Source organism: Pinus tabuliformis, chromosome Q (genome assembly GCF_031772625.1).
Source record: "Pinus tabuliformis cultivar Carrire ecotype Pingquan chromosome Q, CPIR1, whole genome shotgun sequence".
In the NCBI taxonomy this organism is placed as follows: Eukaryota; Viridiplantae; Streptophyta; class Pinopsida; order Pinales; family Pinaceae; genus Pinus; species Pinus tabuliformis.
In genome coordinates, this window is record NC_142296.1 from 824,922,490 (window position 1) to 824,941,794 (window position 19,305).

A 19,305-nucleotide genomic window follows, 5' to 3' on the forward strand; every position below is an offset into this window, starting at 1 on the left:
TTGTACCAAAATTGGGGCTCATTAGGGGCCATCAATGCCACGTTCATCGCGTTGATTCCTAAGAAGGAGAAGCCAAGGACCTTTGTTGATTATAGACTAATCTACCTTTGCAATTTTGTGTATAAGAAGATATCAAAGTTGATTGCACGCAAGCTCAAATCAATTTACTCAAAACACATTAAAGAGGAACAGCTTGGGTTTTTACAAGGTAGATAGATATAGGATGTTATTGTTATAGGACAAGAGATGATTCACTCTATAAAATCATGGAAACAAAAATAATGTCTTCTTAAGGTAGATTTGATCAAGGCATTTGACTGCATATATTGGGAGTTCCTTAAAATGGTCATGATCAAAACAGGATTATGTATGAATTATTGAGAACTCAATAGGGAAATGAATATGTTAATTATATTAACTTGATAATTTTTTGTGTTACCTTTTAATTATTAGTTTTTTCATTATTATCCCAATGTGAAATACATCAAACGACTACCAAAATAGTAAGAATAATGACATAGTATATAGGATGCAAGCCAGGGCCAAAACCCCTCCTCTTGAGGGGAACACCTGTAAATATCTACTTATCTTTCAGATATTTCAATTGACGGATACCATGACCTAGACTCAAAAAATACCCTCCAAGATCAAGTCTACCATGACCCCCTGTTGCAATATCTTCAACCTCCCAGTAGATCTGGAATTCTACTGCCCAGCAACTACTACAATTGTTGTTGCTTGTCTAGGAGACTTTGATATCCCTCTAATAGCCTCCCTCTTTACTTCTCTTGCCTTGTCTTGAGTCTTAGGGCTAGTAAGATTCCCTAAGAGACATTTTCTTTCCTTCCCTTCTCTTTTGTTTCCAAAATCGAACCCCAAAAAATCTAGCCAGAAACCTTAACTTTGATCATTCGATCTTCCCGGAAGAATATATAAGGCCTAGAAACACTTTGAATTCCTCTTCTTTGCACTTTCTTCTTCAAAGTTTTCTTCTTCTCATAAGATATGAGTGGGTGAGTGATCCAAATTGAGGATGAGTTCCTCTTATATATAGGCTTCTTCAAGGGTGGATGTGGCTCTCCATGTAGGCCGACTTGACACTCATTAGGCCGACTTGATCTTGGAGGTATTTTGACACTTTCAAGACAAAATATTTTTTTCTTTACAATTTACAATGTTCCCATAGGGTCTTCCATATATGATAATGACTCTTCTACCTAGGAAAAATCCTAGAAGCACTCAATGGGTGCTTGACCTATAAAATAAAAGAACTTGAGCATGAAACCCATGCTCCAATAATAGTAATAATCTATTTTCCATTTTATATTTACAAGAATACATTTCATACCTATGAAGACCAAACCTATTTACACATTTTTCAACGCTCCCTCTTAACTAGGGAGGTATTCATAAGAGGAACATGGTTATTCTCAATATGAAGAGATCTCATAAGAAGAGTCAGATTGGTAACCCACTTGTCTAGCATCATATTAACCAGCATTTTCATATAGCAAGGCCTTGACTAACATCTCTATCTCTCCAAAAGATCAGAGCACAATGCTGGCGAGATCAATGATGGATAGACACCATCATCATTGTCTCCCAAGGTATATACCCCACCCGGGTGTTCACAGATTATGACCTCCCATTGGACTATTCTTATCTTGGGTAGCTAATCCTCAAAGAATATCGGTCCACGACTACTCTTGTCTTGAATTCCCAAACACATTCTCAAAGAGTATCGAATGCCAGATGGTTACCCAATCCCCCATTATTTCTTCTGAAGGTAAGACAAGAATGTAGTGTTTATCTCTCCCTCTCAATTAGGGAGGACAAATCCACCAAACCAAGCTTTTTCCTTAAGTATAAAAACTTCTTGTTCGGAAGTTCTTTCATCAACATGTCAGCTACCTATTCATCAGTGGAGATATACCGTAGCTGCAACACACCATTTTGTACTAGCTCTCGAATATAGTGATACTTGTTGTTGATGTGCTTTGTCTTTCCATGAAACATTGGATCTTCAGACAAATGAATACAACTAGTGTTATCAAAAATTATCACTGTAGGTTTCATCGGTCCTTCAAACAAGTCAGATAGAAACTTCCTTAACCATACTAATTTTCTACTTACTTCACATGTTGCAACATATTCAGCCTCAGCACTACTCAAAGCAATGTTGTCTCGATTTTTGCGCATCCATGAGACCATGGAGGATCCTAAACTGAAACATCCTCCTGTAGTGCTTCTTCCATCATGTTCACTGCCTCCCCAGTCAAAATCTATATAACCAATCAATTGGACATCATTCCTTCTATCATACTTCAGACAATAGTTTATTGTTCTTCACAAATATCTCAGAATATGATTTGTTGCTATCCAATGATCATGGTTCGGCTCCACTTGGAATTGACTAAGCACATTTACTACAAAACATATGTTTGGTCAAGTATTCATCAATTACATCAATGAGCCAACAAGTTGTCTATACCTGGAAGGATCCGCAAGGCTTGATTCAAAAATCATTAGTCTCTTCAAGTTTTTGATCACTGGAGTGGTCATAGGTTTACATTCCATCATGTCGGGCTTCTTTAGAATCTCGGTCACATACTTTCCTTGACCCAAATAGATTTCATTGATCCTTTCCAGACATCTAATCCCAAATAGTAATGCATCAACCCAAGATCCTTCATTTAAAATTCTAATGCGAGTTGCTTCTTACATTCTTCAATTTGACCTTCTACACTTGTCAAGGGAAGATCATCTACATACAGAATAATAATTACAGGTTCATTGTTTACAACCTTAATATAAAGGTTCGAGTCAGCAAAACTTTTTTTGAAGCCTATTCTCCATAGGTATGCATCCATTCTAGCACACCATGCCCTTGATGCTTGCTTGAGGCCATATAATTATTTCTTCAATCTGAAAACATACACCTTCCTATCTTTGACTTCAAATCCCAAGGGTTGTTCTATATAGACTTCTTCATCTATAGTGTCATTGAGAAACATAGTCTTGACATCCATTTGGTGGATGTTCCATCCCATCAATGCTGCCAGAGATACTAATGATCCAATCATTGTATATCTTGTTGTTGGAGAAAAATGTTCTTCATAGTCGATGCCTTCAAGTTGAGAGAACCCTCTAACCACAAATCTTGATTTATACTTATTTATACTTCCATCAGCTACATGCTTGATTTTATTGATCCATTTGGAAGTAACCACATATTTGTATTTGGGCCTAGATACAATCTCCCAGACTCCATTCTTCATTATAGATTGATACGCTTCATTCATGGCATCCTTCCATTCTCAATGTAATATAGCCTATTTAAATGTGGATGGTTTTTCTTCTATTAATTTTTCATGTATGCAGCAATATTTCTTGAGTCTATTTCTATCTCTAAATGATCCCTGCGTTGTCCCATGACCTTCTGCATCAAGTAGTGTGGATTTCAACCAATTAGGTATTTTCCTTGTTTCTACAATGACCACGATTTGAACAGGTTCACTAGGCCCTTCTTCATGGTGTGATTCTTCTCCTTCCCTGTTGAATTCTTCCTCAAATGTCAGAAGTTATTCATCATAAGAATCTATAGAAAGTTCTTTTGACTTCTTGAATTCTTTACTCTCATCAAATATAACAACACGACTAACTTCAATGTGATGTCCATCTTTCATATAGATTTTATAGGCCTTTGATGAGTTACTATACCCAACAAATATTCCCTTCACACCAGAGGGATTCAACTTCTTTATTTTGTCCTTTATTTTGTTCTTCCAGAGTCTTGTTATCTAGAGATCTGTGAGGACATTGATTTTGAAGGTAGAATGTTGTCTTTGTTGCCTCTCCTCACAGAAACTTAGGTAGATCTTGATCGTGTAACATTGCTTTTACACGTTCTTCAATGGATCTGTTCTTTCTTTTTGTGACTCCATTTTGTTCGAGATTGTATGGGACTATTATCTCCCTCTTAATCCCAAACTCCTTACAGAATGCTATAATCTCTTTGGATGTATATTCTCCTCCATTATCAGATCTCAATATCTTGATTCTTCTTTCTATAAGGTTCTCCACGTCAACCTTGAATTCTTCAAATTTTGTAAATACTTCATCCTTGGTTTTCATTAAGTAAACCTAAGTTTTTCTTGAATGATCATCTATGAATGTGACATGGTATAGATGGCCTTCGCTTGCCTTGTATTGAGTCCTAGGGCTAGTAGGATGCCCTAAGAGACATTTTCTCACCTTCCCTCTTGACTTCGCTTGCCTTGTATTGAGTCCTAGGGCTAGTAGGATGCCCTAAGAGACATTTTCTCACCTTCCCTTCTCTTCTACTTCCAAAATCGAACCCCAGAAGCTCCAACGCAGAAACCCTAACTTTGATCCTCCCAGAAGAATAGATAAGGCCAAGAAACACTTCAACTTCTTTGACTTCCTCTTCTTCGCACATCCTTCTTAGACTTCTTATTCTTCTACTTCTTCGCATAAGAGATGTGTGAGCGAGTGATCCAAATGAAGGATGATTTCCTCTTATATATAGGATTCTTTAACGATGGACGTGGCTCTTCATGTAGGCCAACTTGACATATCATTAGGCAGACTTTATATTGAAGGTATTTTGACACTTTCAAGACAAAATAATTTTGTTCTTTACAATTTACAATGTGCCCATAGGGTCTTCCATATATGATAATGACTCTTCTACATAGGAAAGATCCTAGAAGCACTCAATGGGTGCTTGACCTATAAAATAAAAGAACTTGGGCATGAAATCCATGCTTCAATAATAATAATAATAATTTCTTTTCCATTTTATATTTACAAGAATACATTTCATACATATGAAGACCAAACCTAGTTACACATTTTTCAACATGAATGAAGGTAAATATATCCTAGTACATGATGACAGAGAGAAAGTGATAGCAAAGGAAATCTATGATATGTTTGGAGTTGAATCTACCCACCTCTATGAAGGGTTTATATACCTTGGGTTTAGAATGAAACTGAATGGATACTGCAACATGGATTAGGATTGGTTGATTAACATATTTCACAAAAAACCAGACAACTGGAAACATAGGTGGTTATCGATCGGTAGTAGAATGATTATGCTAAAATAGATGCTCCAAAATATCTCCATATACTGGAGGCACCTGTTTTTATTGCCCCGGTATATTATACAGAGGATAGAAGCTATGATGGTTGGATCACACCTCAAATGGGAAATACATTTGGTTCGGTTGAAAACAACAGAAAGGCATGTTGAGGAATGAGGTTGGGGGATTATAAACGCTACTACTTTCAATAATTCATTGATTATCAAAACTATTTGGAGGGAAATGTCCCGTAATGGTTTATGGTCACTCATTATAAAAGATAAATATATGTATGGGCAAGATTTCTCGACATGGATAACCTACGAGGCCAGGAAGAAAACATGTATATCTTATATATGGAGAAGCATGATGAATAATTTACAATGGATGTTGGGATTTATTCGATGGGAGGCTAGAGATGGCACTAAGATTAAAATTGGATTAGATTTTATCATGGGGATGAATGGTAATCATTCATTATCTGTACAAATTCTAAACTTCATACACAACAAAGGTATCATCCTCCTCCAGCAGATCTATCATCCACACATTCAAAGCATCGATCAATAATTTTGGAGCAAGGTTGAAGATATAGGGTTACCAGAGGCACATGTAGAGTAATGGGCGAGATATATGTCACATATTAGGTCTGCATGCATCACTCTCTATGAACAAGTGGATCAAATGATATGGGGAGGAAATTTAAAAAATATTCTACCAATGGTCAAAGATATACATCAAAGGTTTCTAAGAGTAGAGAGGGATTTTTATTTTCACGATTGGTTCTAGGTTGTATGGAGATGGAATCTCTAAAACAAAATCAAATGTTTCAGTTGGTTTGTAGTACATGACCAAATCTTGACCTGGAGCAAGTTTCAAAATTGTGGTTTTATTGAACCTAGCATATGTGCTATGTATGAGGGGTCAAGAAGACACGGATCGTCTACTTCTCACCCGCTCCTATGCTAGGGAAATATGGGGAGGTGCCATGGATTTATTGAAACTCAAAACAATGGGACATTTTCAATCTCTGAATTTTGATCTTCAATCATAGATCAGAACTCATAAAAGATTCAGAACCCTTCCATTTTATATCATGTTGTCAATATGGCATATCAATAACACACTAATTTTTTAACAAAAAGGAGCGGTAGTCCGAGAATATTTTATTAAAACAATTTCTTTTTACAATGAAACTGGTCTAATGAATAAGAAACATAGTTATAGAACATGCAAGTACAAAGATATTTGGCAAGAATTCCCAGTGGGATTATTTGATGGAGCAAGCACTAGGAGTAAATGTGGGTGTGGAGTTGTCATTGTCATTGAGCCAAGTAAATTCTTCCATTTCTGGTGGGAGGGAAGACATAGTACTAACAACAAGCAGAGATCATAGCATTATGGGGGGTTCTTATCATGGTAAAATGGCTAAGACTGGAGAGGATAGAGATATATGGAGATGCAAAAGGCATCATTGATCATGTAAAGGACCACACAAAATTCAATCCTCCCATATTAACAGATAGGATAAAGTGAATCATAAATTTGGTAAGAACCTTTCAACACATACAGTTTCACCATATTTACAGGGAAAAAAACTGGACTACTAAATTATTATCAAACCGAAGCATCACAAAGGAATCTGGTAAGTTTTTTTCACAACTTTTGAACAAGGTGTTATGGTTAATGCTGCCAGCATTAACTACTCTTAGGAGACAATTAATGCATAGAGGATATTTTGATTTATGTAATTTGATATATCATGTAAGGATTTTGTTGTAATGTTGGGGCATATGGACGTTATATCTATAACGCAAATTGTAATGTGACAATGAGACTCAAAATGTAGACAAGTTCTGGGAATATATGATATATATATATATATATATATATATATATATATATATATATATATATATATATATATATATATATATATATATATATATATATATATATATATATATATATATATATATATATATATATGAAAGGAATTTCAGATATTATAGATAGAGATGAGAGGAAAAGGAAGAATCGAACATAAGCAAATGTACTACCTTTTTAATTTTAGTATAAAGAAGAATCATTTTTTCCTCGAGGAAAAAAAATTACATTGAAATATTTCAATGTGTTGGGGAAGTTTTCTCCACATATTTTTTAATTTAATGGGGCTATAAAATCTCTTCACAATGAAATATGCTAAACTCTCTTATATGTAGCAATAAAATCAATGACCTCTCAAGCTTATGCAACAATATTTGTGCAATTGTTGAACGCAAATAATGGTCTAATGATGCCCTTCCTGGTGTGGACCTTTAAATGAATTATGAAAGGCAATAGCTTAAAGAGGAAATAAGAAATACCACTAACCTTTATCTCCTCGTTGGTCTTCTTGTTTTGGGAAGCAACTCAAACTCCACATGTGTTGTTCCCTGCAATGAAAACACTCAAAAGCGCCATCTTCTGCAACATTGATCTTCTTCCAAGCTTTCCAACATTAGGGATGGCTCCTGTGCCTGCATATCAAAATCAATTAAAAAAAAACGGTACTGATATATGCACACAAGAACCCACCTGAGTATACCCAATCTATGAATTACAAAGAATAAAATCAACATGTTTATCTCACAATTCTTCTAGATTCCAACTATTATCGAGGCTCGAGCAAGATATGGTGAGTTTCATTTGGCCAAAAAGAATTTGGATTGAAATATTGCATACATTGTGTGCAAGAGAAGATGCCATGGGATATTTTTGCAGCAGATTATCATTCCCACTATAAATGTTCATCTTAATTTTCAAACCATGGCTTCTCAAATTTCATAGATTCTATTTGCAATATAGCTTCCTTTCAAATCTATGAGTTCAAAACTGGTCCTTGCAATCCAACTTCCTTTTGAATCTATGAGTTCTGACTCCACAATTTCGGAGGTGTAGAGCTCTGTATAACCATAAAAGCTCTGCACCTTGTCAAACAAAAATTCAAGTGAAAAATACGAATCATTCTTGCATCAAAGAGAATGTTTTAAATGATCTTATTTCATGTTCATGACAGTGGGCTTGTCTACTATCCAAATATAGAACTAATGTATTGATTGACAAAAATATATAGACAAAACCCCATGTTATCACAAAAATAACAATAATAATACCCATAGGGGGACTGCAAAAAATAAATAACAAAGATGAACTACTTCTCTAATAGAAGAGGACATATACCAAAAAACCACATAATGAAAGAAAAATATTTTGCTAAGGAATCAGAGATTAGATCCCAAAGGAACCCTGGTTACTAATCAAACCATCGACAAGTTGCTCAAAATACATAAGCCCAGGGAAAAGAGACAACGCATGATTGGAGAGAGCATCAGCATTGAATCATGTTCTCTGTAAACATGCTGGAAAGAGATCTCAGAGAAAGAGGACTTTAATTCCTAAATCATCTGCATCTAGTTGCAAAGAGAGGGAACCTCCAAAGCGTTTCATCCTTAGATCCAATGGATCATGGAGAGAGAATCCCCAACGATCAGGATCTTATCAATGTTAAGCCACAATGTTATTTGAAGGGCACCCCATAATGCTAACATTTCAACCCTACAATTGTCCCCAATGCCTCCAAACCAATGAAAATGGTAGAGTAAGGAGGGGTCAATATAGAGAGAGACACCACTCCATTATTCCCACCAGAGGAGGCTCCATCAAAATAGCAGATCAGGATGTCATCCATGTCAACAAGCGAAATGGTCTGGGAGGTGGTCTTAGGAACATAGGGGCCAATTTCCTTAAAATGTGCTACAATCCACAAACAAGACAACTTAGCATAAGGAGAAATTCCTTCGAAAATGTAATCATTTTGAGTGCACAAAATGCCCCATTAAACATATAAAGGGACCGCCCTATAGAATTTTTCTTGGTGTTCCCAAGAGCATATACAAGTAGGCATAGAAGAACCATCTTTGATAACATGGAACCCTACGAGAGAGGAAACCTCCGCCCAGATGTCACCTACAAGGGGACATAGTAAAAACAGATGGTGGAAATTCTCCATATCAAACCTGCAAATAGAGCATCTACCAGGGCCCACGAAACCCTTCTTCAACAAAATATCCCAAGTTAAAATATGATTATGAAAAATTAACGAAGTGAAACATTTGATCTTTGAAGGGACTTCCCAACCCCATAGATGTGCAAAGCAATTGACATAGAGTAAGAATTGGATACTGGAGGTAATATGATCATATAGCTCATTGATGCCAAGTTGCAATTTTGAAATTCGATAAACACAATTAGATTAAAATACAAACTAAAACATTTTAAATATAATATAAGGCCTAGCAATATTGAAATACCTTCCACGAAAGAAGACAAAAACTTTGAAAATAATTAGTGTAATAATTAAACAAAAATTTAACACTAATAATTACACCGTAAGGTGTTTCCCTTTGAAATCAACTCCCCCTCTTTCCCACCTGTCATCATTGTGAGCACTACGATTATATGTTAGATGATTCAAAGAGATGCAATCGTCTGATCATGAGAAAATAGTTGCAAATTCGTTGTAGACTACAGGTCGTTAATCTCTCTCATGAAGAAGGAGGAGAACAGAGATGGTAATGGGCTCTTGGGGTCACCTTAATCTTAGCCTTCAAAAATATTTGCAGCAAGCTTCTTGATGGAAGGACTGGAAACTATGGTGTCAAAGATAGCTACAGCACCTATTGAAAGAGTGAAGTTGCTGATGTAGAACCAGGGTGAATTGCTCAAGAGGGGTTGCCTTGCCTACCCCTATAGTGGGATTGGGCATTTCTTTGCCTGAGTAATGTGAGGAGGGTGTTTTTCTCGAGAGGAAATGGGGCTAGTGTGATTCGCTACTTTCCAACCCAGGCCTTTAATTTTTCATTTAAGGACTACTTCCAGACTTTTCTTGGGCACTCAAAGGAGAAAGATGACTACATGAAGTGGCTACAGGGAATATGGCTTCTGGCAGTGATGTTGGTGCAACCACATCTTTTTATATATATCATTTGGACTATGCATGCACACAACTTGGTACAGATGCACAGAACATTCAAGAAGGTAGTCAGTGCCAATACAAAGGATTGTTGGATGTCTACAAGAAGACCATTTCCAGTGATGGTATTGTAGGCCTATACAGGGGCTTTAGTGTTTCAATTATAGGCATCACTGTATATAGAGGGCTATATTTTGGAATTTATGACACAATGAAACCTGTGATTCTTGTTGGATCCCTCAAGGGAAATTTTCTTATTATTTTCATGCTAGGGTGGAGTGTGACAATAATTTATGGTATTATTGCATATCCTTTTGATACACTTAGACGCAGAATGATGATGACTTCAGTTGAAGCTACAAAATATAGCAACACCATCCATGCTTTTCAACAGATTATATGCCATGAGGGAATTTGTGCCCTCTTCATAGGAGTAACAACTAATATTATGTTGGGAGTAGCAAGGGTTGGAGTTCTTGCATTATATGATCAGCTTCAGCTACTAGTTTTGAGTAAGTCGAACAAATCAATATCGATATGTAGCGGATGCATGGAAAATGTTTGACAAAATGCATGAACGAGATGTGGTGTCATGGAATACTATGATTGTTGGATATAGTAAAAATGGGTATTGTCAGGAGGCATTAAGGCTTTATGGCTGATGCAATGGACAGTTATAGAGGCGGATCATGTTACCTTTGCTAGTGTACTTGGTGCGTGTGCTGGCCCAGAAGCTCTACAGTAGGGAAATAAGGTGCATGGCCATGTAATTAGAAATGGGTTTGACCTAAAGGACCCTGAAGGGAATGCTCTTCTTATTATGTATGTCATATGCAGGTTCGTTGAGAGTGCACAACAATTATTCGATAGAATGCCTGAAAGAGATGTGGTGTCATGGACTAATCTTGTAAAGGGATATGGTCAGACTGAGAATGATGAGAAGGCATTGCGATCCTTCAGGAAAATGCAACATGAAGGTATTAAGACAAATGAGTTCACCTTTACTAGTATTCTTGGAAGACGTGCAATTTTAAGAGATTTGGAATTGGGAAAGCAGGTCCAAATCTTTGTGATCAAATTAGACTGCAAGGCCAATGTCTGTGTCAGAAATACCTTGGTTGACATGTACACCAAATGTGGGAGTATAGAAGATGCGTGTCAATTCTTTGGAGTTTATGACACAATGAAACCTGTGATTCTTGTTGGATCCCTCAAGGGAAATTTTCTTGTTAGTTTCATTCTAGGGTGGAGTGTGACAACAATTTCTGGTATTATTGCATATCCTTTTGATACACTTAGACGCAGAATGATGATGACTTCAGTTGAAGCTACTAAATATAGCAACATCGTCCATGCTTTTCAACAGATTATATGCCATGAGGGAATATGTGCCCTCTTCAGAGGAGTAACAACTAATATTATGTTAGGAGTAGCAGGGGTTGGAATTCTCGCATTATATGATCAGCTTCAACTACTAGTTTTGAGTAAGTCGAACAAGTCAATATTGATATGTAGCGGATGCATGGAAAATGTTGAACAAGATGTGGTGTCATGGAATACTATGATTATTGGATATAGTAAAATAGGTATTGTCAGGAGGCATTAAGGCTTTATGGCTGGTGCAATGGATAGTTATAGAGGTGGATCATGTTACCTTTGCAGTGTACTTGGTGCGTGTGCTGGCCCAGAAGCACTACAGTAGGGAAATAAGGTGCATGGCCATGTAATGAGAAATTGGTTTGACCTAAAGGACCCTGAAGGGAATGCTCTTCTTATTATGTATGTCAGATGCAGGTCCGTTCAGAGTGCACATCAATTATTCGATAGAATGCCTAAAAGAGATGTAGTGTCATGGACTAATCTTGTAAAGGGATATGGTCAGACTGAGAATGACGAGAAGGCATTGCGATCCTTCAAGAAAATGCAACAGGAAGGTATTAATACAAATGAGTTCACCTTGACTAGTATTCTTGGAAGACGCACAATTTTAAGAGATTTGGAATTGGGAAAGCAGGTCCACGTCTTTGTGATCAAATTAGACTGCAAGTCCAATGTCTGTGTCAGAAATACCTTGGTTGACATATACACCAAATGTGGGAGTATAGAATATGCGTGTCAATTCTTTGGAATTTATGACACAATGAAACCTGTGATTCTTGTTGTATCCCTCAAGGGAAATTTTCTTGTTAGTTTCATTCTAGGGTGGAGTGTGACAACAATTTCTTGTATTATTGTGTATCCTTTTGATACACTTAGATGCAGAATGATGATGACTTCAGCTGAAGCTACTAAACATAGCAACATCGTCCATGCTTTTCAACAGATTATATGCCATGAGGGAATATGTGCCCTCTTCATAGGAGTAACAGCTAATATTATGTTAGGAGTAGCAGGGGTTGGAATTCTTGCATTATATGATCAGCTTCAGCTACTAGTTCTGAGTAAGTCGAAAAATTCAATATTGATATGTAGCGGATGCATGGAAAATGTTGAACGAGATGTGGTGTCATGGAATACTATGATTGTTGGATATAGTAAAATAGGTATTGTCACGAGGCATTAAGGCTTTATGGCTGGTGCAATGGATAGTTATAGAGGTGGATCATGTTACCTTTGCAGTGTACTTGGTGCGTGTGCTGGCCCATAAGCTCTATAGTAGGGAAATGAGGTGCATGGCCATGTAATGAGAAATGGGTTTGACCTAAAGGACCCTGAAGGGAATGCTCTTCTTATTATGTATGTCAGATGCAGGTCCGTTCAGAGTGCACATCAATTATTTGATAGAATGCCTGAAAGAGATGTAGTGTCATGGACTAATCTTGTAAAGGGATATGGTCAGACTGAGAATGACGAGAAGGCATTGCGATCCTTCAGGAAAATGCAACAGGAAGGTATTAATACAAATGAGTTCACCTTGACTAGTATTCTTGGAAGACGCACAATTTTAAGAGATTTGGAATTGGGAAAGCAGGTCCACGTCTTTGTGATCAAATTAGACTGCAAGTCCAATGTCTGTGTTAGAAATACCTTGGTTGACATGTACACCAAATGTGGGAGTATAGAAGATGCGTGTCAATTCTTTGGAATTTATGACACAATGAAACCTGTGATTCTTGTTGGATCCCTCAAGGGAAATTTTCTTGTTAGTTTCATTCTAGGGTGGAGTGTGACAACAATTTCTTGTATTATTGCATATCCTTTTGATACACTTAGATGCAGAATGATGATGACTTCAGGTGAAGCTACTAAATATAGAAACATCCACCATGCTTTCCAATAGATTGTACGCCAGGAGGGCATATTTTCCCTCTTCAGAGGAGTAACGGTTAATATTATGTTAGGAGTAGCAGGGGCTGGAGTTCTTGCACTATATGATTAGCTTCAGCTACTAGTTCTGAGTAAGTCGAACAAGTCAATATCGATATGTAGCAGATGCATGGACAGTGTTTGACAAAATGCCTGAACGAGATGTGGTGTCATGGAATACTATGATTGTTGGAGATACTAAAAATGGGTATTGTCAGGAGGCATTAAGGCTTTATGGATGGATGCAATGGACAACTATAGAGGTGGATCATGTTACCTTTGCTAGTGTACTTGGTGCGTGTGCTAGCCCAGAAGCGATGCAACAGTGAAATGAGGTGCATGGCAATGTAATTAGAAATGGGTTTGACCTAGAGGACCCTGTAGGGAATGCTCTTCCTTCTATGTATGTCAGATGCGGGTCCATTGACAGTGCACAACAATTATTTTATAGAATGCCTGAAAGAGATGTGGTGTCATGGACTAATCTTGTAATGGGATATGGTCAAACTGAGAATGAGAAGGAGGCTTTGTGATCCTTCAGGCAAATGAAAAAGGAAAGTATTAAGCCAAATGAGTTCACCTTGACTAGTATTCTTGGAATACGCACGATTTTAAGAGATTTGGAATTGGGAAAGCAGGTCCATGTCTTTATGATCAAATTGGACTGCAATTCTGTGTCTGTGTCAAAAATACCCTAGTTGACATGTACACCAAATGTGGGAGTATAGAAGATGCGTGTCAAGTCTTTGAAGAAATTCCAGAACAAGATGTGATCTCATGGACAATGATTATTTTAGGATATGCCCAATGTGGCTATGGCGAAGAAGCCCTGAAGTGCTTCTACTAGATTCGATGCCATTGGCATGAAGCTAGACACGTGTGTTTTTGCCAGTATTATCAAAGCTTGTGCTGACCTTGCATCTCTTGAGCAGGGAAAGCAGATCCATGCCTGCACAATGAAAAAAGGATTTGCCTCAGATGTCTTTGTGGGCAGTGCCTTTGTAAATATGTATGCCAAATGTGGTAACATAGAAGATTCACAGAAAGTGTTTGATAAAATGGTTACAAGGGATTTAGTCACATGGAATTCAATGATTGTGGGTTACACTCAACATGGTCATGACAAAGATGCACTGGAGCTCTTTGAACATCTTCAACAGGAAGGTGTGAAGCCAAATGACATTACATTTTTCGGTGTGCTCTTCGCATGTAGCCATGTAGGCTTATTGCATGAAGGTTGTCACTACTTCGATTCAATGAGTAGAGAGTATGGAATCTCACCAACAATGGAGCATTATGCCTGCATTGTTGATCTTCTTGGACGTGCAGGACACTTGGACAAGGCTGAGGCTTGCATAAACAACATGCCATTTGAACCCAGTGCTTTAGTTTGGCAAACTTTACTTGGTGCATGCAAAATCCATGGTAACACAAAGATGGGCAAACATGTGGCAGATCGTTTATTAGAGCTAGAACCCAAAGACTCTGCAACATATGTTCTACTGTCAAATTTATATGTTGTAGCTGCTAGGTGGCATGATAGAACTAAGGTGAGGAAAATGATGGAAAATATGGGGGTGAAAAGGAACGAGGATATAGTTGGATTGAGGTAAAAAACGCAGTGCATGCATTTGGGGTAGGAGACACATCATATCCACAAACAACTAAGATCTACACCAAGTTGAATGAATTGATCAGACAAATAAAAGAGATGGGATATTTACCTCAGAAAAACTCTATGTTGCATGATATGGAGTTAGAGCAGCAAGAGTACACTCTTACTCATCATAGTGAGAAGTTGGTAATTGCATTTGGGCTAATCAGCTTATCTCCTATGACTCAAATTAGAATCATCAAAAACCTTCATGTATGTGGTTACTGCCATACTGCCATCAAATTCATTTCCCAATCCAGTGGCGAAGTATTGAAATTTTTCAGTTTTTATGACAGAGTCTGGGTGTGGTTTATTACTAGTGGCCACAGAAAAATAAAATGCTCTAAGAAAATGTATGTTGAAGGGGTTTTTATAATATGTGTACGCTTGATTAGACCGTATTATTGGATCTGACAACAATAATTATTGAACAATACAAGAAAGTTCTACGACTAAGTATATTGTGTTGACCATGTTTCAAAGGGAGATGTTTGCGTGGAGATGGTTGGATGGGTTTCTCTAATCTATACATTCCCAATGGCCAAGGGGGAATTGTTAGCTTTGTTGGCGTTTGGCCCAAAAATGGATCCAAAACACTCCCAAAGTCTCCAAAGTTTGCTTAAAATCATGCAAACGGATCCAAATATGCTCCAAATCACTCCCTAAGTCTTCAAAAGTGCTTAGGATCATCTAAAGATCCAAACAAGCGAGGGAGGAGAGCCCTTGGAAGGGCAGAAATGCACTATCGGGAGACTAAAACACTTCAAATTCATGAAAAACCATGTATCGGAGGCTTAAACTCAAGAATGCATAGCAGCCGTTAGATTTGGCCGATCAACGGCCTAGATCTAAGCGGAAAATTACAAATCAGCAAGCAGAGAGGACCTCAGGTTGGGTGGAAGGCACCGTCGATCAGCGATATCCGACGATCGGATCGGCGGTCACAATCAGTAGTCGCAAATAGTTGCAATCGGCGGTCGCAATCAGTAGTCGCAAATAGTCACAATCGGCGGTCGCAAACAGTGGCAATCAGTGCAGACGATATGAAAATGGCGACGATGATCAGCGATTCAACGTGGACCGTCGATTGCGCGCATATCGATGGCCCACGTTGCATCGTGAATATTGCTATCGGCGCTGACCATGGGGCGAGGCCCTTGCATATACATATGGGTGACCCAATAGCCGGACCCGACGACATTATATATGATGTTTTATAATCCTTCAAATCTGCCAAAGCCCATTTTTTAATATTTTGTGTATTTTCGTTGTTTAAACAAAAATCGAAGGAAGCCTGAGGCAGTGCAATAGTGATGGAACCCCGACCTGATGGGTTTTCGGAATGAAAATATATCATATTTGAAATCCACGGAAAGCTGTTTTTCAATGTTTTTCGCAGTTTTTATGTATTTACAAAATACAAATGGAATCATAGAACAAGCCGAGTGCGACATGCAATAGCGACCCAAGGGCAGACCCAATAGATAACTAAACCATACTTGAGGACTTTTGAAGTCCTAAATACACAGAGAAGGCAGGATTTATCAGTGATTATAGCATTTTCTGTGTAAATACAGGAAACAGTCAAAGGAAACCTTTAAAGGAATTACAAAGGCCCGAAGACCCATTCCACTACATGGCAGAGTCTAAGAGGCAGGCTGCCAGAAAACAGACACCGGAAAGGGAATAAAAGGGGCCACAGAGCAACACAGCATGACACAGCCACACCAACAAACATTATGGGGCATCTCTGGCATGAGAGAGCTCCCAGACCTCTCGAGCCTCAGAAGGCTCGAGAGCATTGTAAAAATTTATAAATATCTTAAAGTAATATGTAATACAAGTTCAACTTCTGGAGATTGTTCCTCCTCTGTTCCTTCAAACTTCTCATCTTCATTCTAGCAATATAAGCTTCTTTTGCTATTATATGTTCAACGTCCATTCTCTTTGTTGTTCTATGCTTGCACTTGAATAGTTTGTTCATGTTTTATATTGTGTCTAAGGCCAGATAACTGTCGTCTTATCTCTGCTTTGATTAATTAGATTTGCAAGCTTCTTTCACTTCCTGTAGCTAACCATTCATATGTGGTCATATATGCATCTGCCAGTACAGTTAGTATTCTCATTTGCTACCTGTAGCTTGCCATTCATTTATGTTTATGTATGCAATCTGTTGGTACAGTCAGTATTCTCCATCTATCCATTGAATTTATAAATTATTGAGCATTAGTGGTCTAAAGCCTTGTATTGGTGAGAGTGTTCATGCATGTCTTGAGTGAAAATAGAGCTGAAATGGTTATCTGACTTGATCGAAACCATCATCCATTCAAATAATTCTTAGAATAATATTGAAGATTATATGTTACCAGGCATCTCCGAGCTGCAACCTAGGAGAGTTTCTTGGAGTGATAACAAAATCGGCGTCGTTGCCGGGGAGAGGAAACTGAAGCTCAGCTTCCCTGGGAAACGATACAGATCCAACCTTGACGATGGACAAAGTCTGGGAACTTTTCGGTCGTAATCATCTATCTGGCGACTCCACTTCATATTTCTGGCTCATTTTGTGAGGCATACTTTGATAAATCCTTAGAAGCCACGAGCTAACCCAGTACCTAACCCTGAAAAAATCATCAAAGAAAGAAAGGTATTACAGAAAGGAGCATCAGATTTAGGTAAACCTAAACAATCTCCTATATCTATTCAAGAAAGGCCTGTAATAAAACAAATATATGTTGAGAGTATAGCTTCTAATACTAGCAGCCAAGAAAAACTCTTTGAGATTCATAAAGCTCCTTATTCTTTATGTTTTCCTTTTGTTGTATGCCCAAAGGAAACCTCACCTCCTATCCATCATACTCCTTTAGTCTTATCAGTCACTCCTCATCCCTCTATCATTCAAACTATCAGTACTCTTTTAGCCACCACAACTATGGCAGGCCCACAAGAACCTACCAAAATGGAAAGAATCATAGCTGCTAGGTATGGACCTCTAATACTGCCCACTCCTTTGAATGTTATGCCTACTGCAAATATCAGAAGTATATGCCTAAGTTCACTGGGACTGAAGTTGTTTCAGCTGAAGAACACCTTGAGTCATTCTATAGCTATGTTGATAACCTGGACATTAGTGAAGATGATGTCTGGATGAGAGTCTTTGTTCAAAGCCTAGATGGAGAGGCTAGAAAATGGTTCAGAGAACTGACCCCAAGATCTATAGCAGATATTGAGGCTTTAGATGATGAATTTCTAAAGCATTGGGGGGATAAGAAGGATCACCTCTACTACCACACTGAGTTTGGAAACTTAAAGAGGGAAAATGGTGAGCTTCTGTCTTATTTTAATAAGAGATTTAACCGCATATACAGCAAGATACCAGCTTAAGTGAAACCCAACACTACCTCCACTAGACTCATCTATGTCAGTGCCTTTGATTCTCACTTCTGTTTACTATTGAGGGAGAGGCGATGTGTTTCTTTGGCTGATATGCAAGATGCAGCCCTGGAAGTAGAATCAAACATCATCGCTGCAGAAAATCTCAAAGGTTAGAAGGAGACAGAGGGGCGAGCCTTCATCATCTTCAGATCCCAAGATCGATAAAATGGCCAAGATGGTAGAGTCATTAGCCTCTGGAGTTTCCAAATTAAAGGTTGAGCAGCACCCAGGGAAAGGAAGGGTTCCTAATACCTTTGCTCCTCCAAATCCAAATCCATATAGAAGGGAAAATGAGCAGTTGCAGATTTTGCAAAGAAACAAAGATGCCAATGAAGACCAAAGGGTGAAGAACGGTTTTCAAAATGCAGTCATGGAAGAAGAGCAGTTTTAGGAAGATGATGAGATCCATGGTATGGAAGACAAAGGCAGCGCCACCTTTTTAACCAAAGTTGCCTATGAGAAGTCATTATTCAATGTCCAAATCATCCAAGAATGGGATGGTAAAGCTGTTCTACAAACTGAAGATCAACAAAGATATAATTTGAGGTCGAAGATGAATAATGTCAAGGAGACTCATGTTCATAAATTTTTTGTCCCTGTAAAACAGCAAGCTAATAATCCGAAGCAACCAGCAGTTGATCCTATCATCCTTAAAGCTCTAGCCATAGAGGTAAGAGGCCTTGACAAGTCCCCTTATTCTTTTAGTTCTCAATCAGAAATTCAAAAGCTAAGAATACCTATGCCTCTGATTGAACTAGTGAAGAATGAGTCCTTCAAAGCATTCATCCTTG

General features: G+C 37.9%; 1 protein-coding gene across 1 annotated transcript in view; it reads left to right on the forward strand.

The window, feature by feature from the left end:
- Positions 1-12,805: 12,805 nt before the first annotated feature.
- Positions 12,806-19,305, forward strand: part of LOC149222172 (pentatricopeptide repeat-containing protein At5g16860-like) — a 51,382-nt gene continuing 44,882 nt past the window's right edge. The window contains exons 1-2 of the mRNA XM_089387522.1: positions 12,806-13,132; positions 14,361-15,037. Coding sequence (XP_089243648.1) covers positions 12,806-13,132; positions 14,361-15,037 — 1,004 coding nt within the window. The remainder of the gene's footprint in view (positions 13,133-14,360; positions 15,038-19,305) is intronic.